General features: G+C 43.2%; 1 protein-coding gene across 2 annotated transcripts in view; it reads right to left on the reverse strand.

The window, feature by feature from the left end:
- iars2 (isoleucyl-tRNA synthetase 2, mitochondrial) overlaps positions 1-27,324 on the reverse strand; it is an 82,286-nt gene that overhangs the window by 12,083 nt on the left and 42,879 nt on the right. For both annotated transcript variants that reach the window (XM_078229763.1, XM_078229764.1), the window contains exons 14-16: positions 24,197-24,290; positions 16,123-16,231; positions 1,609-1,711 (exon numbers count right to left, since the gene is read on the reverse strand). In XM_078229763.1, the coding sequence (XP_078085889.1) occupies positions 1,609-1,711; positions 16,123-16,231; positions 24,197-24,290 (306 nt within the window). The remainder of the gene's footprint in view (positions 1-1,608; positions 1,712-16,122; positions 16,232-24,196; positions 24,291-27,324) is intronic.

The raw sequence follows: 27,324 nt of genomic DNA on the forward strand, positions 1-27,324 counted from the left end.
TGACAATCTACCATATTCCTTTATATCATCCTAGTCATTGGAGGGTTTAATCCATTGATTTTCTCCGACACCCATTTCACTCTCAGGACTCTCCAGTGTCAGTCGCTGCCTCGATGCCAAGAAAATAAACTTTCAGTCTCTTCTCTCACATTCAACTCAGGTCCAAAGATGTGATGAGGTCTGGAACTGAGTGGATCTGTCAGAGTATGACTTCAGCACCAGCGAGTAGGTAAAGTAATGCAAAACCCACAAATAAAACGTCAAGTGTAGAAGGTCAAGTGTCAAAGTGCCTTACAAATCTGATAGAAATTTTTGAAGAAGTGACTATAGTATTGCACAGAGGAATGTCCACAGATATTATTTATATGGACTTCCAGGGGCATTTGATAAAGTCCCTCATAGAGACTTATAGAAGACAAATAATTGGCCTGGTTAGGAAATCCGTTGAGTGGCAGGGGATAAACTCCGGGGATAATGGGTAAGTGCTCTAATTGGCAAGACGTGACTGTGATGCCCTGCAATGATGTGTGTTGGGATCTAAACTATTCACCTTGCTGGTTAATAATTCAGATAATGGGGCCGAAAGTTGCATCCCCAAGTTTGCCAGTGACAAAGGATAGGTGGCACATCATGCAGTGTAGAATTACAAAGGGATATTAAATTAAGAGAATGAACAAAATAGTGGTAAATGGATTTCAATGTGGACAAATGTAAGGCCACTCCCTTAGGCCTAAAAAGGTTAGAACAGCATAGTGTAGAGATGGTAAAAGCTAGAAACAGTGAAGGTCCGAGGAGATTTGGGGGCCCTTGTACATTAATCATTAAAATGTCATGAGGCAATACAGAAAATAAACAAAAGGGTAAATCGAATTGGCTTTTACATCTAGAGGATTTCAAATGCAAAGAAGCAGAAATTGTGCTACAGCTATTCAAATACCTGGTTGGATCACACCTGGAGTTCTATGAGCAGTCTTTGGCATCTCACATCAGAGTAAGGGCATAGTGGGTTTTGGAGGCAGTAGATTTAAGAGATTGATAACTAGACTTCAAATGTTAAATTACAAAACAACATTACACAAACTAGGGTTGTTTGCCTAAAATTTAGAAGGTTAAAGGATGATGTGATCAAGTTTTCAAGATATTAAACAGATCATATAGGGTAGATAGAGAGTAACTTCTTCTGCCGGTCCGGGACCAGGGAACAATGTCTAAAAATTAGAGGCAGACCTTCCAGGAGTGAAATTAGGAAACAAATCTACACGCAAAGGATGGTAGATGCCTGCAACTCTTTTCCACAAACAACAATTGATGCTAGGTTAATTGTTAGTTTTGAGATTAATAGGTTTTGTTAACCAAAGATATTAAAGAATAAAAGGGAACATATGTGGGGTATATTTGGAGTTAGGTCTCAGTTCAACAATGACTTAATTGAAAGGCAGAGCAGGCTTAAGGGGCTAAATGACCCATTGCTGTTTCTATGATGTATGTTATAATGGGCTACTTTTATACATTTAGATGCTGCCATTATTTCCACCTTTAAGGTATGAAAGCAACCATAAAGAGAGTACTCTTTTGGGGAGGGAGAGGAGAAACTCAATAATGACTTACCTGCCCTCCATTAATAATAACATCTGGATCCACCACATTTCCCACAGATTTGGACATTTTCTCACCAGCTTCATTAAGGGTAAACCCATGGACTATCAATTTTCTGGCAATAAAATATTCAAAGGTTACTCAAGCAAATTCTGTCCTCCACCAGCAGAAGTTTTTTTAGTAGTGTATAGTTTTATAAACTGTAAAAGCAGACTTTTCCATGCGCATGTTCCAAAACCAGAAACTTACAGTACATTGTTTTTCAGGTAGCAAATTTATAAACATGGCCATTCAAACTCTCAGAGATACACGTAAAACAAATAATGACTTTCATTTCACTTCTCAAAGGTTCGCTAGTGCTGTTGGGAAGGGTTCAAACTAACTTGGCAGGGGGAGGGGAACCAGAAGGTAATATTAGAGAGGGAAAATAAGGTGCATAACGATTTGGGAAGGGTCAGATAGCACAGGTAGCACCAGAGTAAAATATTAAGTGGCGGCAGAGTAAAAGGAAATGCAATATAATCTAATTGAAATTTACTGTGTATGGAAATGAATGTACGTGGTGTGGTAAATAAGGTTAGTGAGCATCAGGCACAGATAGCCAAGTGGGAATATGATATCATGGCGATAACAGAGACCTGGCTTTAAAAAAAGGGCAGAACTGGTTAGCAAATATGCTGGTGTTAGCGGACAACAAGTTTATGAAGTTATGTGTACAATATGAAACAGGCCAAACTGCACTCAGAACCCCTCCATTAAAGATTAAAAGGGACAGATCCAGACAAGCAGGCAAAAGGCATGCTTTTAAAATGCAAACGAGGTCTAACACACAAAAGGGAGCCAGATGGGGGTGGCACCAAAGGAAACTAAATTAAAGGTACATCCTCATCTAATCAAATCAGCACCACTGACCTAATCAAGTGATATCAGGAAGCCTCCATAGAAACACCTAAGGAGAGGATTAACATAACTAAGGAAGCCTTCTTGGCCTCAAAAGACTTCCTGAGATCAGCCAAACACAGTAAGAAGTTTAACAACACCAGGTTAAAGTCCAACAGGTTTATTTGGTAGTGGCTTTTGCTACCAAATAAACCTGTTGGACTTTAACCTGGTGTTGTTAAACTTCTTACTGTGTTTACCCCAGTCCAACGCCGGCATCTCCACATCATCAGCCAAACACCCATTGTTCAAGAAACCCCAGAGATTCTAGACCATTGATAAACCCATCGGACAGAAACGATTAGCATACTTAAACATCGATACTGAAAACATCAAAACAGAATGGTCAGAGTCAAATACTGTAAACAAAATATTAACATTTGAATCATACAACGTGTCAAAGTTCGAGTATAACTGTAGCCCATTGCGGCAGGCTTTCAGAGTGCTTTTGGGACAGTGCTGTTTGTATGTCCTGATTGCACCTCCGTCGACGTTAATAAAGCTGTACCGCTGTTGAACCTGACTCTGAGTCTGAAGTGGTCGCCCACTTACGCTAACAACTGGGGGCTCGTCTGGGATCGCGACCGTCGCTGGAACGCCGTTCCCTGGCACTGGGTGAGTATCTTTACTCATTTTATTAAATCCGCGTAACATTCACCTCCCAGTGTCTGAGCGGCATTTCACGGCTGCCGCGATCTGAACCTGTGAACAGAGTCCGTTCGATAGCTGTACAGCGGTAAAGTAGTGTTTAAGTTCCTCTTTGGGCGAGCGATCGGGGTCGCGAACTGTGATTGATTGTGTTGTTTTTGCATTACGCTGACTCCCGACAACGAACCCAACCACAAACCAACTGCCCACCGGGGACCCGACAGAACACGTACTAGTAGTTATAAAGCCGGGGAGGACGTCCAAGGTTAGGGACACTGGGATCGGACTCCGCGGAGTTCGGTACACGTCCGGGCGCTGCATGTCGGGAGGACCTCTGCAGGCATGAAAGATTGGGCCTCTGGGGGCAAATTCCGCAAGGAGTTTGCTACATGTCCGGGCGCTACTAAGTCTGGAGCCTCTGTGAGTGCCTCGAACACTACAAGCAGGAGACCTCTGGTAGCGCGAAAAACTACTACACACCGGGAGACTCTGACCCGCGGTCAACTACACGCCTGTCCGCACCCAGGTGAGGGTGGTCCCCTAGGAGATAGGGAAACAGAGGGCCCCTGAGAGTCGACTTAGCGCTAAGAGTTGGTTAGGAGAAGCGGCCCCGGCTCCTGTAGTCGATAGTCTCTCCGTCTGCTGCGGCCCCTGCGGAGAGGCTGTTCAGAGCTCACCTGCCACTGAGAGCGGTAATCTCCCCGCTATACGCAGGCCGGGCTCTGCGTGTTGCCACTGAAGGTTTAAACGTACTGACAGTGGGAACACCAAATCGGTAACCCAATCAGAGATACCCACACAAGTATCCGTGAGAAGCACCACAGTCAGGATTAGTATACCACTGGTCCTAGTTAAGAGATCCGACATGGATAGCAATGATACCACCTTCGAATGGGAACCAGAAGGGTCCCTCACCCGCTATCTAGCAGGTAAAAACAAGAACCTAATTAAAAACATGATGAAGGCAGGGTGGGAAGCCCCACGACCCACTTGAAACCCAGCAAGAGTGGTGGGCAAAAGAGAAAAGGAACAAGGGCAACAAGGCCTAGATCCTAATATTAAAGGCCCATGTCACCCTTGCAGGACGAGTTCACAATTACGTACAAGGCAAGCAGGAGCAAGCCACACAGCGACAACACGCTGCTGTGATGGCCGCTAACCCCGTGCTGCCAGCTCTGTCTGACTTCTCACGCAAACCTCCGAGTGAGAAGTGTTCCGACTGGGAATGTCTAGTGGACGAAACAGGTCCACTATGCCCGACCGGGGGGAACATCCCATTGACCGCCAACCCTCCGCCCCAGAGCGCCATGGCAGCTCCCATCAAAATTGAATACGTCCCCGGGGGGCAAGGGGGAGACGGGCGAGGGCGACCTGCCCAGGCTCGGATAAAAATGACCTATGTATCTCTCACCCCGGGAGACACAATGAAACTACTAGACAAACTCTCGACCCTCCAGCCCAGACACAGCAACGCAATCTTCTGGCAAAAGCTCAAGGAGATGCAAATGTGTCACAATCTACACAATCGGGACATAGCAGGGCTCGTAAGCCAAAATGCCAGAAAATTATCAGAGCCGGCTCCAGAACGGGACCTGGTGCGCGAACCTGAACGAGAACCGCCGAGAGCAAGACCAAGCTCTGGCGGATTTAAAAAATATCACCCAAACCATGGGGCGAATCCCCGTGAGCTGGAACGCAATCGTAGGGGTAGTCCAGGGGAAGGAGCCCAGGAATACGGGCAACGAAAATTTGACGCTTTTATGGCCCATGGGGGAATGCCGGATGCAGATCGGCAGAACCCCGCGTTCCTCCAGTTATATGGGGACAGGCTGAGCTCAGCACACCAAGCAGTTCTAAAAACCGGACTGGTGAACTTTAACACTTTTGATGAGCTAGAAAACTGGGCCATTACTGTATACAACCAACAAAGGAAGATCCAAAGCGCCAGGCTAGGGGTATCCGCCCTGGGAACCGACAGAGGGAGCTGCTACAGGTGTGGGGAACCTGACCATTATAAAAAATATTGTCGAGCTCAGGCGCCCCATCCCTCCCATACATGCCACAATTGCGGCAAATTTGGAGATAATGAGTCAGTCTGTTGTAGCAAGAAGTTCCCAAGGAGGGAGAGAACGCCCCCCAGACACGACCTAACCCCGGCAAGCGCCCCTGACACAAGGGAGGGCGAAGTTGTCCCCGATACAGCACACCTCAGCCACCAGCAGTTGCTGGACGTTATACAGGCCCGAGCAGCACAAAAGACCACATGAATTGCGTTGGCCCCCACCCTGGGAGCCGACCCCTGTATCTGGGTAACGCATCGTTAGGGGACCAGCGGTGCAAGATATTAATAGATACGGGGGCCTCGATATCCCTCACCAATATGGCACTTCCTATGACCCACCGTTCTATTGTAGTGGTAGGGGAGGGAGAAATAGGACCACAGCCTATCAGAGCGAGGCAGTCCTACTCGAGATTGAGAACATTTTACTCCCAGTACACTTCTGGGTATGCCCAAACCAGGAGGGAACGATCCTGGGTATAGACCTTCTGGGGGAGCTATGGGCAGTGGTGGACACTTTTAATAAGCATCTGCTGTGGACCGCGAGGAAGGGACATAAGAGTGGGGTCCAGGGATACTGGGTCCCCAATAAAAATGTGGCTACAGTCCGTGCAGGAGTCCATACCCACGCAACCCGGGATTGGAAAAGGGAGGGAGTAGTGGGACTTCTATGTCAATCACCGCCCCAAGTCTGGGCGGCAGGAAAACAAGACTGCAGCCTCATAAGGATCCCTCCCCTACACATACAAGGGCCGGTCTACACTCCGCACAAACAATACCCCATAAAGCCTGAGGCACTACAAGCCACTGAGGAAATTGTCCAGGCTTTGGTCGCCTAGGGTATCCTAAAACCCACAGTATCCAACACCAACTCCCCGATGTGGCCAGTCCGTAAGCCAGACGGAAGCTACCGACTGACTATAGACTACACTGCCCTAAACAAAGTAACGCCAAAGGAACATCCCAGAGTCACGAGTCCGTCCACCATTTTCAACGGACTACGACCTGAACACTGCATCTTTTCCGTGCTAGACGTAGCAAACAGATTCTGGTCCATCCCACTCCACACGGACTCCCAGGAGAGGTTTGCCTTTACCTGTGGAGGAAAACAATATACATGGACACGCCTTCCCCAGGGGTTCCACAACAGCCCCAACATTTTCCACCGAGTTATGAGTGAAGCCCTCGAAAAATGCGATCTGTCCCCCTATAGAAGCACCTTTCTCCAATATGTGGACGATATCCTCATCGCTTCCACTAACCCCACGGGACACATAGGAGCCCTGTCCATAATCCTGCGTGCCTTCAGGCCGCGGGATTTAAAATCAACCCAACCAAGGCACAACTCGCACGACCCGACGTCCGATATTTAGGGCACAATATAAGCCAGGGGAAGAAAACCCTCCCCTCTGGAAGAGGGCGATTGTAAATATGCCCCATCCAAACACAGTCAAAGGGGTTCGCAGAGTTATGGGACTCTTTAACTACTGCCGGAATTTCATTGACCAGTTCACATCCCTTGCTGAACCAATTCAGCGACTGGTCAAAGGACCACCAACTCAGATCAAACAGTTAGACCACCAACTCAGAGTTGCACCACACAGCCAGAGACCAACAAGCCATAAAGGACCAGGCTAGGAAGCAGGATATCAGTCACACCACCACACTTCCCCGAGTAGGAGACAAAGTCCTAATCCGAGTTGCTCCCGACCAAACAGGATTTTCACCAAAATGGATAGGACCCCATGAGATCATCCTCACCAGCGACACATGTGCCTGTGTCGATATCAGCTGGAAACACTGGTCACAGTTAAAGGCATACCACCCGGGGGGGGGGGGGGGGGGGGGGGGGGAGACGACAACACAGGACAGACCGACTGCGGGGACAAGGATAATCTGACGATACAAAACGAGCCACGCATCGACCCCTAGCTAACCACCTTTGTCCACACAGCGGAGGTCGAGCTAACAACCTTCATTTCCAGCACAGAGGGGGCCGCACGTCAACCATGGCTCTGGTATATATATATATATGTATATAGATGTGTGTGCATGCTTAAGCAAGTTAAAAATATAGTTATTACCGAGATCCTAATATCTGGCAGCCACCAGGTTTTGTGTACCCTCCCCACCCCCTCTCCAGGACAATGCGGACCGCCTGGAGGATGATCCTCACTGCGACCTTCCTGATGAGTGTCGCCTTCCGGGGCTACACCACCTATCAACAATCCCACGGAATAATGTTCAACACATCCGAGGCATTGTGCGTGCCGGCCGCACCATATCCCGAGGACAGTAGGACGCATTTCAACGCGTGGCTGCAGGTCGATCCAGGCATTGATGTGATCTGCCTCACCTGCACACTAGATATGCTCCGAACATGCATCCAACGGTCGGACTCTCTGAGCAACACTGGCTGCACCTTCGGGACCATCTGCGCCCTCCCTGAAGACCCCACTACAAAGTGACATTCTTAAACCGGACATTGACATTTGCGGATATTATGGACTAGCTGAGGCTCCTGCAGTCTCACTATATGTATGTTTTACGCTTCCTACAACACGGGCCCCCACGACCACAGCACCCGAAATCTTACCCTGCCCCTTGCAGAGCAAGGGGCCGGAGGGAGGACTGGTGCTGTGGAACGAGGGGGAAATTGTGTACGACAATGTAAGACACGAGGTCGTGCCTGTTCTGATCGATATCTCAGGAATCCGGGTGCCGGGATACTGTTCAGAACAGACACAAAGTATGTATCAGATGCTGAGCAGGGAAACCATAAAGCGGGCCATAGATGCAATGGGAGCAACACACTATAGAGACAACACACACACACAGAAACAAAAGGGACATAGTCAACGACATCTTCACAGGAATAAACACAGGATCCACAGTGGTCAACTCTATTGACATACAGGGCCTCAATGATAAGATCAAACAATTAAAGGGGGTGATGAAAGATATCCTGCAGCGGTCACTAGACCAACAGGCCGAGCAGGCTCTTTTAGGGGAGGAGGGCGCCCATATCCAACTAGATGGGATCACAATATTGGAAGCGCACGCCCGTACCATTAACCGCCTCATAGATAGAGAGAGAGAGAGAACACGGCCCGGGTACAACAGGGACAGCTGTGCCATGCGTATGGTCTGTGGATGATAGCCCAATTACGACATAATCTGGACCAGGAACACATGGGGGAGGTGCCCGACTGGATTGACACCGCCCAGCTAGCACAAGAACAACAAAGAACAAACAAAGAACAAGAACAAAGAACAATACAGCACAGGAACAGGCCCTTCGGCCCTCCAAGCCCGCGCCGCTCCCTGGTCCAAACAACTCGCAGATCAGAAGGGGGTGCTGGATAACCGGACCCTGAAAGGAATGACGCGGGTGTATCCAGTAATCCCCGACTGCGAGGTTAGCGAGGGCACAGGAGTAGGGATGGTCCTATTGATTCCGATAGTTACAACAGACTCGGGACCATTCCCTATCTTCCAGATCGAGAACATTGGCGTTGTCAGGGGCAATACCTCCCTCCGCTACCACCTAACTAAAGTCACGGCCATCGCAAGGCATGGCGTGATGTCCAGCGCCTCCCTCTCGGGATGCAAACAAAGGGGAGAGATAACCATTTGCCCTCACCCACTGGGACAAGGAGAGGCAGCTGAATGTGGGTTTAATCAAACACAAGGCTGTACTCTAGAAATCACACCGACAGATCCACACTTTGCCCGGGCAGGATATGGAGGACAGGGCAGGTACTGCGTAGCCACAACAAAGACATCCTTTGTATATAACGGGCTGACATGTCCGATCCCCAGCCCAAACCTTTGCTTCACCCCTCGCAGACCATTCACCATTGGCCAGGCCCACATCACCAACATTCGAAGTAGGCAAACTCTGACACTTAATGCCACGGACCCACTGAGAGATGACCTCAAATACTACCGAGAACCAGAACAGGCTCCCATCCCACACCGAGCCGAAGTGCTGAGGGAGCTCCCCCTCAAAGTGGGACACTCCGTTCGGCTGTACCACCAATTACAGTCACACATCAAAACCCTAGAGCACGACACAGAGTCAGCCCTACAGAGCCAAACATGGGCACAGAGGGTATGGGACTGGGGCCTAAACGTGGACATTCGCCCCTGGATCCGGATAATCTCACATGTACTAGTCACTATCCAACTTATACTCGCAATATCTTGGGGAATAGTGACGTGTTATACATACCGCCAACACAAGAAATCCAAAGCACGAAGAAAACTAATCAGAACGATTGGCGAGGTGGGGCGACTGACAAATCGGGAGGATTTCTCCCGCGTACACCTAATCTGACAAACCTCGGGGCTCCCCTAAACTGCATGACTGCAGCGTGCAAATGCAGGGAGCACCGGACACAAAATATGTTAAAGGGGAAAATCGGTCTGAGGGAGGCGAGACAAGTCCGCTCCCGACCGACAGGGGGGAACTATTAGCGGACAACAAATTTATGAAGTTACGTATACAATGTGAAACAGGCCAAACTGCACTCAGAACCCCTCCATTAAAGATTAAAAGGGACAGATCCAGACAAGCAGGCAAAAGGCATGCTTTTAAAAGGCAAACAAGGTCTAACACACAAAAGGGAGCCAGACAGGGTGGCACCAAAGGAAACTAAATTAAAGGTACATCCTCATCTCATCAAATCAGCACCACTGACCTAATCAAGTGATATCAGGAAGCCTTCTTGGCCTCAAAAGACTTCCTGAGATCAGCCAAACACCCATTGTTCAAGAAACCCCGGAGATTCTAGACCATTGATAAAGCCATCGGACAGAAACGATTACCATACCTAAACATTGATACTGTACTTAAAACATCAAAACAGAATGGTCAGAGTCAAATACTGTAAACAAAACATTAACATTTGAATCATACAACGTGTCAAAGTTCGAGTATAACTGTAGCCCATTGCGGCAGGCTTTCAGAGTGCTTTCGGGACAGTGCTGTTTGTATGTCCTGATTGCACCTCCGTCGACGTTAATAAAGCTGTACCGCTGTTGAACCTGACTCTGAGTCCGAAGTGGTCGAGTTTGCCCACTCGCGCGAACAGTGTCGCTTCTCGGCCTTTTGGTTAAGATCAAGTGTAGTATGGATAGGATGCTGCGCTTGGTTGAGGTCATTAGGTTACATTTAAGCTTCATATTCATATGCAGCAATTTTTAAAAGCGGCATCTCGGCCTTTTGGCTAGGATGCAAATGGGATCCAGCCTTGGAGGAGGAACCCTGCCCCTCCTCCAATCAGCTGAGCTCATGTAGATCAGGCCCAAGACAGGTGTGAAGGCCCTGTCTTGTCAGCCTGGATCGGAAATGTCTCAACTTGTTGAGACTCTGAATTGGACTTGATTTGATTGAATTGGAAAAGTATTTTAAAAAAACACTGGTGTTCAGGAAAGACAGGGGCAGAAATAAAAAATAGGTGGCAGCTTTGATCAAGGAGAATATTAGTTCTGGAGAGAAAGGATGTCCTAGAGAGGTCAAGAACAGAAACTATTTGAGCTATGGAATGATAGAAGGACTCTCACACTCACGACTGGTGTATTCTAAAGATCACCAATTAGTGGGAAGGATGTGGAGGAACAAATTTGCAAGGAAATTATAGAGGATGCAAAACTATAGAGAAGATACATTGTGGACTTTCATTATCCTAATACAGACTGGAATACTAATAGTGTAAATGGCAGAGAAGGGGAAAGGTTTCTGAAGTGCACTCAGGAGAATTTTCGAGATCAATACATTTTCAGTCCATGCAGAAGGGGGCACTGCTGAATCTGGTTCTGGGGAATGAAGGAGATCAAGTGTCAGTAGGGGAACAGTGTTTAAGGGACAGTGATCATTGTACTATAAGATTTAGGTTCGGATAAGGATAAACATAGCATAACACATAAAAATTAAGACAGGATAATAGGAACATAGGAGTTGAAATAGGTCAATCAGCTCATTAAACCTGCTCCACCATTCAATAAGATCATGACTGATCATCCACAACACAATCCCCACATCTCTTCGTATACCTTGGTCAAAATAGGGTACAAGGATAAGCCCAGTAATTACACACGCTAGTCAGCTTAACCTCAGTGATGGGAAAGCTTTTAAAAATAATAATCCGGAACAAAATTAACAGTCATTGGGCAAATGTGAATTAATGGAGAAAAACCAGTATGAATTTATTAAAAGCAAACTGCATTTAACAAACTTGATTATGTTTTCCAATGAGGGTAATGCAGTTGATGTGGTGTATAGGGACTTCCAAGAGACATTTGATAAAGTGCCACGATAGGATTGTCAGCATTTAAGTCTGTGGAATAAAAGTATAAAAGTGATAGCAGGGATACAAAGTTGACTGACTGATAGGAAAACAGAGTAGTGAATAGTTGTTTTTTGGAGAGGAAGGTTTATAGTGGGGTATAACAGCGATTGGTATTTGGACCCTGCTTTTCTTGAAATATATTCATGATCTAGACTTGAGTGTGAAGGGCACAACTTCAGAACGTACAGATGAAACAAAACTTGGAAGTATTGTGAACTGTGGGAAAGCCAGAGATAGACTCTCAAGGGGACCTAAACTGACTGCCGGAAGGAGTGGCAACATAGCAGGTTCAATTTAAGTGATATACTTTTGGATGAAGAATGAGGAAAGACAATTCAAAATAAAGGGTACAGTCCTAAAGGTGATGCAGCGACCTGGGGATATATGTGCATAAATTACAGAGGGTGGCAGAGCAGACTGGCAAAGCAATTAATGATACATATGGGATCCTGGGCTTTAAATAGAGGCATAGAGTGCAAAAGCAAGGAAGCTATGGTGATTTTTAAAATATAACACTGGTTTGGTTTCAACTGCATTGGTGTGTCCAATTCTTTTTTGATTTGATTTATTATTGTCACATGTAATGGTATAAAGTGAAAAGTATTGTTTCTTGCGTGCTATACAAACAAAGCATACCGTTCATAGAGAAGGAAAGGCGAGGGTGCAGAATGTAGTGTTACAGTCATAGCTAGGGTGTAGAGAAAGATCAACTTAACATAAGGTAGGTCCATTCAGAGGTCTGATGGCAACAGGGAAGAAGCTGTTCTTGAGTCGGTTGGTACGTGACCTCAGACTTTCCTATCTTTATCCTGACGGAAGATGATTAAAGAGAGTATATCCGGGGTGCGTGGTGTCCTTGATTATAGTGGCTTCTTTTCCGAGGCAGTGGGAAGTCTAGACAAAGTCAATAGATGGGAGGCTGGTTTGCGTGATGGACTGGGCTTCGTTCACGACCTGTTGCAGTTTCTTGCAGTCTTGGACAGAGCAGGAGCCATACCAAGCTGTGATATATCCGGAAAGGATGCATTCTGGGCACAGCAATTCAGGAAGGATGTGAGGGTCATAGAGAGTGCAGAAAAGATTTACAGGAATGGTGCCAGGGCTGAAAAACTTCCAGGATAGATTGGAGAAGCTGGAGCTGTTCTCCTTGGAGAAGGCTGAAATGAAGTTTGTAGAGGTATTCAAAGTCATGAGGGGTCTGGATAGAGCAGATAGGGAAAAACTTCTCATTGGTGGAAGAGTTGAGAACCAGAGGGCACAGATTTAAAACAAAAGACACAAGAATCAAGGGCAATATGAGGAAAAGCTTTATTATGAAGCAAGTGGTTACAATCTGGAATGTACTGCCCGAGATTGTGGTGGAGGCAGATTCAGTTGCAGTTTTCAAAAAGATGTTGGATAATTATCGGAAGAGAAAAGATTGGCTGGTAATGCGGAAAATTCAGTGAATGGGACTGGATGAATTACTCTTGCAGAGCCACCAGGAACATGGCAGGCTGGATGGCCTCCTTTTATGCTGGAGATTATAACTATTCCTTTATACATTTAATGTACAGTTTGAAAATATCATTGCAGTTCACTTGGTATTTGCAAAATTGAACAGTATTTAATCAAGCTGTGGGCAATGGGTTTCACAGTGAACCTCACCACCTCTTCAACTTGCATGTGAACTCAACTAAGCTATAAACGTTCCATGCATGACAAATTAGGATGCTTTCAATCTCAAACATATTCCCTTTACAAAAGTCATTTTGGAAGAAATAATGTAGGGAGGAGTTATACAATAAATGGCAGAGTCATCATTTTGGAAGAAATAAAGTAGGGAGGAGTTATACAATAAATGGCAGAGTCATCAGGAGTATAGAAACACAGAGGGACCTAGGTGTGCAAGTCCACAAATCCTTGAAGGTGGCAACACAGGTGGAGAAGGTGGTGAAGAAGGCATATGGTATGCTTGCCTTTATAGGACGGGGTATAGAGTATAAAAGCTGGAGTCTGATGATGCAGCTGCATAGAACGCTGGTTAGGCCACATTTGGAGTACTGCGTCCAGTTCTGGTCGCCGCACTACCAGAAGGACGTGGAGGCGTTAGAGAGAGTGCAGAGAAGGTTTACCAGGATTGAAATCATAGAAATCATAGAAACCCTACAGTACAGAAAGAGGCCATTCGGCCCATCGAGTCTGCACCGACCACAATCCCACCCAGGCCCTAGCCGCATATCCCTACACATTTACCCACTAATCCCTCTAACCTACGCATCTCAGGACGCTAAGGGCAATTTTAGCACGGCCAATCAACCTAACCCGCACATCTTTGGACTGTGGGAGGAAACCGGAGCACCCGGAGGAAACCCATGCAGACACGAGGAGAATGTGCAAACTCCACACAGTGACCCAAGCCGGGAATCGAACCCAGGTCCCTGGAGCTGTGAAGCAGCAGTGCTAACCACTGTGCTACCGTGCCGCCCAGGATGTTGCCTGGTATGGAGGGTCTTAGCTATGAGGAGAGATTGGGTAAACTGGGGTTGTTCTCCCTGGAAAGATGGAGAATGAGGGGAGATCTAATAGAGGTGTACAAGATTATGAAGGGGATAGATAGGGTGAATGGTGGGAAGCTTTTTCCCATATCAGAAGTGACGGTCGCGAGGGGTCACGGGCTCAAGGTGAGAGGGGCGAAGTATAACTCAGATATTAGAGGGATGTTTTTTACACAGAGGGTGGTGGGGGCCTGGAATGCGCTGCCAAGTAGGGTGGTGGAGGCAGACACGCTGACATTGTTTAAGAGTTACCTGGATAGTCACATGAGCAGCCTGGGAATGGAGGGATACAAACGATTGGTCTAGTTGGACCAAGGAGCAGCACAGGCTTGGAGGGCCGAAGGGCCTGTTTCCTGTGCTGTACTGTTCTTTGTACCCAGAGTTTAGCCTGGTATTTAATCAGTTAACTCTGTCTACACTTCCCGCTGCCTCGGCAGCCAGCATAATTAAGGACCCCACGCACCCCGGACATTCCCTCTTCCACCTTTTTCCATCGGGAAAAAAGTCTGCGGTCACATATCAACTCAAGAACAGCTTTTTCCCTGCTGCCATCAGACTTCTGAATGGACTTACCTTGCATTAAGTTGATCTTTCTCTACACTCTAGCTATAACTGTAACACTACATTCTGCACTCTCTCGTTTCCTTCTCTATGAATGGTATGCTTTGTCTGTATAGTGCGCAAGAAACAATACTTTTCACTTGCATACTAATATGTGTGATAATAATAAATCAAATTAAATCAAGTAGATGGAGGAAGACAGAAAACAAAAAAAAAATGGGCAGGCTGGTAGGCAGGCTCCCTCAAGCCAATTACAAATCTCCTGGGAGCCAGCCAGGAATATGAAGAGTGGCCAGGAGCAGGCTGCCCACCTTGATTTTGCATACGCAGGAGATAAATACTCCTGAAAACAGAGAAGGTGACAACTTGCAAATTGAAAAACAAAACTGGAAAGGGAGGGTGTACAATATGCAAAGAAAAACAGGAGGGAGTGCAGTTTATTAGCTCTGGAAAATTGCTCGTGCTTTCATTCCAGCTTCAACTTACCAAATTCAACAACCACTTTGGGACAATTCACTGCATGGAAAGCAGCACGGAGATAAGCATGAAGCAGTGGTAAGCACCAACAGTTAGGTTAGGGAAAATTAAACAATTTTCAAAACAAGCACACATACCAAATCCATTAAAACATCCCCAGTTGACCAACAGACAGCAGCTTGTGCAGAAATGATTATATCCCAAGCTGCACGTATTGGATTATATGGACTAGCGCAAAGGGGAAGCAGAATTTCTTATTGCTATATCTCAACATGAGCCCTTACTTAGGGTTTAGCATGGCAAACACTAATTTATCAAAATGATCTAAAAAATTCAACATGCTCTTTGTCAACCATGCAGCGTTCAGAGGAGGAAAGGAAATGATCTTAAATGTGCAAGCTAAACTGTTTTAATGTGTAAATTATTAATGTCATTAAAAATTAATTACACTAGTAGAGATTTACGAGGCTGTTGCCAGGACTGGAAAATTACTGCTACGAGGGAAGATTGGACAGGCTGGGATTGTTCTCCTGGAACAGAGGAGGCTGAGGGGAGATTTGATTGAGATGTACAGAATTGTAAGTGGCCAGGATAGAGTGGACGGAAAGGACCTATTTAGATTAGCAGAGAGGTCCATGGAATCAAAGGCACACATTTAAAGTGATTGGTATAAGGATTAGAGGAAGGCGATGAGGAAAATCTTTTCATCTAAAGTGTTGTGGGAGTTTGGAATTCACTGTCTGAAAGGGTAGTGGAGGCAAAAACCTCAACTTATTTAAAAGCTGTCCGGATATGCATCTCAAGTGCCGTAACCTGCAAGGCTACAGACCAAAGGTGGGAAAGTGGGATTAGGCTGGGTAGCTTGTTTTCCAACCTGCATGATAGGCCGAGTGGCCATTCTGTGCCACATGCATTCTATGATTCTAGCTAATTAGGTTAATAGAGTACTAACCTATATGGAAGCTGTTTCTGAGCTGCTATGCTGGTGAGCAGAGAGGATTGAAACCAACCACCCAGCTGATCCTTTCCTTCCATGTACACATCTGCAATGTTATTTGCATCTGGAAAGAGAACAGAATTTGTTCAATAAAAGATTCAGATAAATCTTCTTATTCACATTTATGAAAAATTCATCTTGCAATTTAGAAATTTTATGGTGCGATTATACAAACTGAAAATGGATATTTTTTTCCTCACAGATAATCACACCACTGCTTTTTAGGTTTAAGTTCTCAGCTTTCTTGCCCACCTCTTCTAATGAGAACAACTTGCATTGATGCAGAGTGACATTCTAAGGCATCACAGAAGTGTAATGAGACAAAAATGGACAGGAAGCTAAAAGCACCCACGTTAGAAGTGAGGTCCATGGATACAAGGGCACACATTTAAAGTGATTGGTATAAGGATTAGAGGAAGGGGATGAGGAAAATCTTTTCATCTAAAGTGTTGTGGGAGTCTGGAATTCACTGTCTGAAAGGTAGTGGAGGCAAAAACCTCAACTTATTTAAAAGCTGTCTGGATATGCATCTCAAGTGCATATCCAGACAGCTTTTAAATAAGTTGAGGTTTTTGCCTCCAAGGCTTGGTAAGAAGCCTCCAAGGCTTGGTAAGAAGCTTGGTAAACAGGGTGCTTTGTATAAGAAGAGGAGATGAAGAGGCAGAGAGAGTTTTAGAATAAGGACTTCGATGGCTGAAGGCTCAGCAGCCAATGGTGGGGCAAAGGGAGTGGGAGATGCTCAAGAGACTATAATTGGAGGAATGCAGACTTCTTAGAGGGTTGCCAAACTGGAGAAGGCTGTAAAAACATTGAGAGTCAAAGTGATTTAAACACAAGAATGAGAATTTTATATTTGAAGCTTTGGGAGATTGGATGTACTGTGGGATAGGATACAGGCATCAATTTTTGGGTGAGTTGAAATTTATTGAAGGTGGAGTAGGGAGGCCAACCGAGAAAGTATTGGAATGATCACATCTCCCAGCAACAAAGGCATAAATAAGAGCTTCCGCAGTTAGGGACGGAGGTGGATAATATCACTGAGGATGAAAATGATCAGTCTTAGTGATGGGCTCTGAAGCTCAGCTCAGTATTAAATAAAGCACTAGGTTATTAACAGTCTATTAAAGAAAGCACTAAGCCGAACAACACCTGAGTGGGGGAAAAGACTTTTTGAAAACTTCTTCATGCAGATACCTCCTGCTGAGTTATTTTTAATATGTAAATTATATCCCTGCCACTGAGTGCTCTACCTCTGCCTTATGATAATGTCGACCATGATAAATGCCCCCAGACCTCAATCACTGGCACACCCTACTGGCTGCCAGGTGGCGTGCAAGAGTTGCCTGGGATTGACTCTCACTCTAATTATTCATCCCTCCCCAATAAGGAAGTGCTTGGCAATTTCCAATTTCCTATGTTGTGAATTGTCATTTAAAGTATATATCACAGTTTAACAAATATAATATAATAATGACATTATTCTATATTGGATGATCAGTATTACTACAGGACATGACTTTTGATAAGATGTTTTATATCAGATAATCTACATGCATGGATAATTATTACTGCGACTCACAAGAGGATGTTTAATGTATTTCTAAGCACACGTCAAGACAGAAATTAGCCAAATAACTGTTTGTCTTAACACAATGAGGGGATGGGGAGAGGAAACACCAGGAAAAATACTGTGATCAAAAGTAGTCTTGAGATTCAATACCAATTTGCATTTATATACCTTTAATGTCTAAAAAATAGCAAGAAACATTACAAATACTTGGACAATTGGTGGGCTTTCACAGGTTTTAGAAAGCAAAGATAAAGATGCGGAGAAAAATTGAGGCTGTTTAAGTCTCCACCACCAATGGTTGGGCAAAAAGATTGAAGATGCACAGAAAATCAGGAGGAAAGAAGCGGTGTTTTCGAGAAAGGATACAGGCATGAAGGGGATTGCAGGAAAAGGGTAGTGGGACTGAGGTCTGATTTGGAGATGGAGAGTCTAAATTCAATACACTGAGAGACAGAGAACCAGCGTGGGTCAGCAAGGGTAGGGAGGAAATTAGTGAGTGCAGCTTTATTCAGGACAGAATATATGTGGCAGAAATGGACCTTACGATACAAGTTTGACAAGGAGATCATTACAATGTCTGAGGCTGGAGGTCACAACTCTGCAAAGTTCTGGCCCAGAAGTTGGGTCATGCCGGTAAGAGGGATTTCAAGAGCAGAAATTCCCACAAGGTCTAGGGATCTGCTTTTTTTGTTCGAGATTTATGGTCTGGTTAAGATTAAACAAAGCAATTTGAACAGAAGAAGATATTAAATAGGAGGAGGAAGGAAACCAATGATTATGGCAGTAATCTGGATAACTCATGAAAATTAGCACTGCTCTTGTGATTATAATTATGTTTTGGATGAACGATTTTGAGATTGTACTAGCGGTTTTCATCAAACGCAAGACCTATGGTGCTCAGAACTAAATACAGTGATCACTGAACTGAAAAGAAAGCAAGTTCAGTGTATATTTATGTCATTTATATCTCAAAATTTCAGATCACTTTTCAGTTCACATACACTAATCTCAAATAAAATACCTTTAAGTAAGCTTCTGTTTAGCTGTGACAATGAAACTATTAAGGACTCTTGGTGAGGAAGAAAAAGGAAATCTGGCCTGATGGGCCACAGTGCTTCCCAACTATGAGATAAAAATCTCTTCCAAAGTCCCAAAAGTTTAGGAGGCCATATAATTAAGATATACTTCACCTTCCTGAAAATGCCAATATGAAAGATAGCTTGATAAGGATATATTTACTTTTATGAGTAAGCAACTGTAAAAGAAAAACTAATAAAATATTATAGCTCTAACCTTTAGAATATCAGTAATGAAACTGTTTTTTTCAATAGTCAGACAGTATTTTAAACTAAAGTGGCTCAGAATGCGATTTTCAAAAATTTGTTCGTTTAATCACTGGACTAATTCTGTTTCTTATAGCCCTCAAAATGCCCTGGGTGGACTACATCTGGAATACCGTGTTCTGTGCATCTTAGCTTAGGAAGAACATATTGGTCTGAAGAGAGTGCAGTGTAGATTTATCAAAATGGTACCTAGATTGAATAGGTTAAATTAGCAGACAACATCGCACAAACCAGGTGTAGTTCCTGGAACTTAGATGGTGATGAAGTGATTCTATTGATGTTTACAAGATATTAAGAGAAACTAATGGGATGAATAGTACGTTTTTCCCCTGGTTGTGGAGTCTAGGGCAAGGAGATATAACGTTAAAAAGGCCAGATCTTTCTGGAGCTAGCTTGGAAACACTTACAAGCAATGGTGGTGAAGTTTGGAGATCTCTTCTGCTAAGAGGAGTTGATTTGGGATATCAAAAAATTGTACAGATATAGTAAAGAATGAGTCAAAATCTGTTGAAAAGTCAAACTTTAATGTGAATTTTAAGAGGTTAAAATGTTCAATTTCCTCAAAAGAATTCTATAATAAATAATTTACTGCAAGATGTAGAGTAATAAAATCAACCTTTGCCTTATGTTTGCCCTTTGACTGACAAATAAAAAAGTTAAGATATGCTCATCTAAAAAAATTAGCTGACCTGATCTGTTAAACATTATCAAATATGATGGTGTTGAAACAGGTTATTGCATCTTAATGCTCAACTACCAAGTCTTTTCTACCAACATATATTAATCCATTTATCTTCAAGTCATTAAACCATTTATGTTAAAGTCCACATCAAAAACAAAAATGTCTTCCAAAAAATAGATGCCATCTTTCTGTCTAACTAAATATTCTTGTACTGGCAGATTGTCCTGTAGCCTTGGTAAATTGGGCAAAACAATGTTTTGTAACAATAGGAGTCTTATATCATGCAAAATACAATTTATTGCTACAGTTGCATCTAATATAGCACGTCTCTTTAATACCTACAAAGTTTATTTGTAAATCATGCGCAAGACGCTTGCAAAATCAAGATGTGTTTGAAGAACGTATTTAATGTAAAACATCTTATATCCTTAGGATTTCCCAAAGCACTTTATAATCAATGGATTTATTTTAAAGTATAGTCTGCTTTACAGGGAAACAAAGAGGCAAAATAATACATGGCAAGTTTCCACATTGGCTGAATGACCAATTAATTTGTTTTGAATGGGGGATAATGTTGGCTGGAACACTGAGAGAACTCCCTGCCTGTCAAGTAGCTAAATGGTTTTTTTTTAATGTCCACCAAGGAGGCCGATGGACCTTTGATTTAATCCAGAAAAAGAATATCTCCAAAATCCAACTAATTTACGTTTTCTGTACAAGAAAACTTTCTAATTTAGCATTTTGCTAAATGGGATAGACTCAAGAACAGATCTAGCAGCTCAAAACTGGGCATCCAGTTGGTGGTGTGGGCCATCTGCAGCAGAGTTGTATTCAATCACAATCTGTAACCTCGACTCCCTCACCCTACCATTACCATCGAGACAGTGGAGCAACATTGGTTCAATGAGGAGTACAGGAGGGCATGCAAGGAGCTGCACCACGCATACCTAAAAATGAGGTGCCAATTTGATGAAGTTACAACACATGCATGCTAAAACAGTGATGGCAGCATACTACAGACAGAGCTAAGTAATCTCACAACCAACTGGTCAGCTCAAAGCTCTGCAGTCTTGCCACACCCAGTTCTGAACAGTGGTGGATAATTAAACTAACCGAAGGAGTAGGCTCCACAATATCCCCATCATCAATGATGGGGGTGTGCAGCATATTGGTGTAAAAGACAAGGCTGAATCACTTGTGACTATCTTCAGCCAGAAATGCTGAATGGATGATCCATCGTGACCTTGCTGAGGTCCCATCATCATAGATGCCACTCTGCAGACAATTCAATTCACTTCTTGTGATATCAAGAAATGGCTGAATGCACGGAATACAGAAAAGGCTGAATGCACGGAATACAGAAAAGGCTACAGGCCTTGACTTTAGCACTGAATACTTGTGCAGCAGAATTAATTGTGTCCTTAGCCAAGCTGTTCTAGAAGAGCGACCACGCAGGCATCTATCCAACAATATGGAATCCCACCTCCAGGTATGTCTTGGCCATTAGAATCAGGACTAATTTAATCCTGCCAACTACTGCACAATCAGCCTACTTTCAATCTCTCAAAATGATGCAAGGTGTCATTGACAGTGCTATCAAGCAGCACTTACTCAGCAACAACCTGCTCGCTGATGCTGAGTTTAGGTTCTGCCAGGGCCATTTATCTTCTGACCTCATTACAGCCTTGATTCAAACTTGCACAAAAGAGCTGAATTCCAGAAGTGAAGCGAGAGTGACTACTCTCATCATCGTGGTAATTTTTTTCAAAGTAATTAATGATATACAAAGCATTTTGAGATGTTATACAAGTATTGCTTTCTCGATGGTTTATACTCATGAATAGTACAATCATCTATTTAGAATAAGCACCCAGCTGAAATGTTTTTACCTTTATATTTTGACTGAGAATAAAAGTTTGCCTTTGATTTGTTTTAAGATCGAGAATGTTATTTTTCATTTGCATTTAACTGTTGGTCCACTGTCCTCCTACTAAGCCACACTCCCATTTGTATTCCGAAACACCAAGCTAAAATCTTAAGAATGCTTCAGAAAATCTCCTGTTCTATTACAATGTATTCTTCCACCTGTGAAGTCATTCATTCTTACACAACCAGGATACTCAACAAAAATCTGAACAGCACCCGACTGGAGAAAAATGTATTCGGTGAGACTACATGACTATACCAAAAATACCCCGTTGTAGATCAATACTTAATGTGGTTAGTTCTGTTGTGAATTGGCAGGAAGGAAAGAATCATTAATAAAGGGTGCAAGAGAAATCAGTACAGAGAAACCCTGTGGGTCTGGATCCCTCTGTCCCATTCCTGGGAATGGTTATGAGGAATTGCTGTGTTATGGCTCCGAAAACCATAGTCTTGACAAAGCCACACTACCATGTGTAACTACCATTAAATAGCATAGCTTTTATATTGAGCTTCTGATCATCAGCATTCAGCTGGCTGGGTGAAGGGAAGGATGGTGTATTTAAGAATTCATGAGGTTCATGCACCACCCTGTTTGTGAAAAGATGGGGTTGGGACAAAGGTGAAGAGGTAGGAAACAAGTTACTGAAGTTCAATTTAAGAGGTATTATCATGAATGTCCTAAAGGTTTAAAGTATATTTTTAATTTCAGAGTTTATACGGCAGAAGTGGGTGAGGCATGGTAACTGTTTCTCAGAATATATTTGTTTGGAATATGACAGGTTTTAACTTCTATAAAATGTGACTGAAAAAGCCTAAAATAGAAATAACGTTTTGTCTCGTAAGATTACGGAGTAACAAATGTAGAAATTTAAAAAAAAAATACAAATAGCAACAAGGTAGGAAATAGATCAGTGACTTAATGATCATGCTGCAGACTAAAAACTCTGTATTTATAACAGGCAAGATATTCTTGTTGCACTTGGGCACTTTACTTTGCCTGAAAAGCAACCAACAGCTACGTGGGCCACACCTTTCACACCCTGGGCAAGGATCAGTCTAAGGGCTGAGATTTGGGTCTTCATTTCATTGACTTTCACAATTCATTCCAGTGATAAGCTAGGTTTAGCCAAAGTGCAAGGGAATGACGTTTCAAGGTCACCATACCAGCTACTTCTGTCATTATGAAAGTAAACGTATACAGAAACAATCTCTGATCAAAGCACCTTTTCTCTATAAGAACCTTAGGATTTATCTCAAAATGATATACTAGTTTGCATCAACATTTTTAGTATTTGTACAAATTTATCATTCATTAGCATAGTATAATTATTAATTTTGAGCAGACTTATGGCTCAATTCTCAAACTATGAACTAGTTACTACTATTAGCATATCAAAAACAAAGTGGGGTAGATAAGTATTATTGAGGCAACAGTACAACAAAATATATTTTTTGAAAATTCTTGGATACTCATTGTTTGGGAAGAAAATAAAGCAACTATATGAATCTATAAAAACTACTCTTTGACTTGGTCACTGACATTCAGTTTATAGCTTATTTACTGGCCCGTAACTACTGAGATCCAGGACAGTATATCTTGGGGGTGCCACAAACATGTGCTGGGAACCTCCCCCTGGATGTTTCCAGGTATGGACTGCATGACAATTGCCCGGCAAGTTCAAACTTCTGTTGGGCAATCGCCCTGCATTGGGAAAGATCTGATAATGAAATTCAAATCGCAAACATTGGATGGTTCCAACTGAGACCAACCCGCCAACTACAACCCCACTACCCAACTGTCCTCTCCACCCACAAGTATCCCCCTCCACACCAACCCCCCCTTGCCCCACAACTGCCCACAGGACCCCTCTAACTAAAATCCCAACCACCCTCCCCTATCCCCACTGTGATCCACAGCCCCAATTATGAACCCATCCCCCAGTTGTTCTCCCCACCCCAACTACATCCACACTCCCCGACTTCTCTCCCTATCCTCCAGCTACCCCTGCACCACAACTACACCCCAACTACAGTCCTAGCCATCCATGACTGCCATCCCCACACACCGCTTTTCCCCCTGCAATCCCACTGTCCATCCAAACTCCCAAATCTGTCCACTTACCTTAGAAAAATACGTTCTCCCTGGCTTCTCAGTGGCTGGACCTTTAAATGTATCTGTTTTATGGCAGCGAGAGCCATACAAAAGAGGTATTCTCCTTCCCTCCGATGCTGCAGTCCCGGACAGAAGGCCACGGGAGCCGAGTGCGCTACATAGATCTCTTCTGGCCTGAAACGGAAGGCTTGGCGAGATAGGAGTGGCTGAATTTCCAGTTAAGTAACTGTAAGCAGAGTGGCAATCTGATTTAATTGCCACTCTACCAGAAGTTATGGCCCAATGTGTTTTCAGCTTAGTTTCCAACCAATTTTAGCTTAATGTCAATAATGTTAAGCTTGGCAAAAAACGATTCCTTACAAATGTGCAACTGCTGTAAATAAATAACTTCTCACCTTCCAACACATGTGACCATGAGATGCCACTATCAAACCAAATATCCATGACATCCTCTCCCTTGACATAATTAGACACATCAGAACCACCACTCTGCAGAAACAAAAAAACATGATTGTAATTAAATTTTGCCTATAAAAAGTTAAATATTTATACACTCTACAGTTTAAGTACAAAACAATTGACTTACTGATCTGTCTTGCACCTGTAAATACATGCACCATTTTGGATGTGTTTAGTATCGATGGGGAAGTAATGGTAGGCTCCTTTCTGTCTGAATGATGCCCATACTGCCAATATGAAAAAATTGCTGCTATAATTTACTGATTTGAAAAAAAAACTTATCTTTAGCTTCAACCAAAGCCTACCATTTCATTGATGCCTATAATAAGGCAAGAACTGAGGTGTAACTTTTGATCTAATTTGTGGTACATCATCAAAGCAAACAGCACAGCATCATAGTACACCAGACTTAAATGTAACACTGAAGTTGTCTTTAAACGGAAAATGCTGGAGAATCTTTCAAAATCTTTCAAAAATCCATGCCCAGAAATATAGATCCATATTGTGGAACTGCTCAGCTTATTAGAGTAGAAATTTCCCTCTGGTAATCAACTTTGACAAAGTGAAGGCTTGCTTAAACAGGTCAAGCAACAACAGAAGAAGCCAACAAAACTAAAACTGATGAAATACATGAGATAAAGCAAATAAAATCTCTGGTTCAGGACTGCTGAAATTTATCTTCAAGAATTAGAACAGTGATTTCAGGGGAATTGAATGATACAAAAGAAAAGTGAGCCCTAAATTCATATTCAGATCCAGCACGTTTTACAAACACTTGTATTGAAAAATCTCATCTGTTCATTGCCAGCCTGCAAAACCTTACTTTGTGCTATTACATTTAAAAACACAGAGGTCCATTGCGTCCATACCAGCCAAGGAAGAGCTAGTCAATCTAATCCCATATTTCAGTTCTTAGTCCATAGTCTTGTAGCTTATTGTATCTCATGTATATCCAAATATTTTAAAAATATGTTGAGTTTTTCTGCCTCTACCACTCTTTCAGGCAATGAGTTCCACACCTCCACCACTCTATACTCAATTCCCCTCTAATCCTTCTCCTTCTTTGGTAATAGAAATAGCTCCTTTCTATCTACTCTGTCAAGGGCCCTCATAATTTTATATGCCTCAATTAAATTTCTGCTCAGCCTCAAAGCTCAAATTCTTAATTCCTGGCAACATCCTCATAAAAAATTTTTGTACATTCTCTAGTATGTTCACATTCCTATGGTAATATTGTGCCAGAATTGTGAACAGTAATTTGTATTATAATAAAATGTGACATGAATTATAAGTTCCTATGCCCATACTTAGGAGGTCTTTTGGCACAGTGGGTAGCATCCCTACCTCTAAACGGGAAGCTCCGGGTTTGAGATCCACTCAGGTCTTGGTGGTCAAGGAAGGTGTGCTCATAACGGCCAACAGGTTGAGTAGCAAATCCTTCCAATGCCTGCCAATGACAGGCTGCAAGAATGGGAAATACCCCTGGTCAACCATGCTTGGTGTGGACTGGTGTCCCTCAAACTAGAAGCCTCTGGTGACAGGCGAGCAACCTGTTCCAGGTAAAACTCACTATGGAATCAGATGAAAGTCTTGTGCAGCACTAAGAACATAAGAAATAGGAGCAGGAGTAGGCCATCTAGCCCCTCGAGCCTGCCCCACCATTCAATAAGATCATGGCTGATCTGAAGTGGATCAGTTCCACTTACCCGCCTGATCCCCATAACCCCTAATTCCCTTAGGTGCGGGAAGAAAAACAATGTCCATACTTAAAATGGAACCTTTGTAAACTTGAATGTTCTGTAATTACACCCTCCCACCAATGGTGGTGCAGTAGTACTTCACATTTTGTCTCCACTATTTCCTCATTCCGTACTACAGAGAAACTTCCAAGCTCCAACCAACTGCAGTTTTCTATTTGTAAATGATCACAAGGGTAGCAATTAACTATAACTGTTAAATAAAATCATATAAAAATCTCAGAATGAATGGTTTAAAATGGGGGCCAAACTACATCCAAGTGTCCAATCTAATGTAACCCCTGCTTTATCCCCGCTTCAATTCAGATTAAACATCATTGCAATAAAATCCCCATGTGCAATGCTACAGGAGACAGTCAAGTATAAAGGAAGAAAAAGCACCATACAAACATACCTAAATGGAATTTATTTTCTAACTTTTCTTCAAATTATTCTGAAAAACTCAACAAAATATGCTAGAAGCCAAAGCAAAATATTGCAGTTCAGCTGACTGAATGATACTGGTGCATTCTGGGAAATTAGGCACACTGCCCATGCTCAGACTGCACAATTTACATTCCAGTGACATAAATACAGTTCTGGGAACTGTTAATTCCAAATCATAAAAGCAGATTGTGCAAAAGTAACTACAGCAAATTTAAGTCTGCCATTTTGAGGAGGTGATAAATTGCACTTTACTGCTACCACCCCCAAAGAAAAATACATATGGAACCGAGCGCCAGTTTCAATCAAATACACACAAGTTTAATTTGGGCCAGGCTGCTTTACAACTTCAGCGTGGCACTCCCAGTACAAAGGTACATTGCAAAGTAGACAAGAGCTAATTAAGATGCATTTTGATAGTAACATGAAAGCTGACTCTAAGAATTATTTTAGTTCATTATTTCTCATTACCCAAAACTTGTTTTTGGAATGAAATCATCATTATCCCTGTGGTTAACTGAAAATAATTTAACATTATTTGCATTAATTCCTATCACTACAATTAAACTTAATTTAAGTGTTGCCTAAGCAGCGGAAGAACAATATTTTGCCATTAAATATAACCCAATAAAAACTGTCTCAAAACCATTGGATAATTTTGAAATTTAAGCTGCCTGTAGGATCACTGTTTCAAGACACAGATGTACACCAAAACTATTTGCAGGAACCATTTTATGTGCACAAAAAGGTTTCAATAAGAGATCAGTTTATAAGGGAAATAAAAAATGCACTTTATAAAAGGCAGTAAAACTTGGACAAAAATCACAGGAACATTATACATTCGTATAATGCTGTAAGTGGGGGAACCCATGAACTTGAACACT

The sequence above is a fragment of the Mustelus asterias genome, chromosome 15 (genome assembly GCF_964213995.1).
Source record: "Mustelus asterias chromosome 15, sMusAst1.hap1.1, whole genome shotgun sequence".
Taxonomy (NCBI): Eukaryota; Metazoa; Chordata; class Chondrichthyes; order Carcharhiniformes; family Triakidae; genus Mustelus; species Mustelus asterias.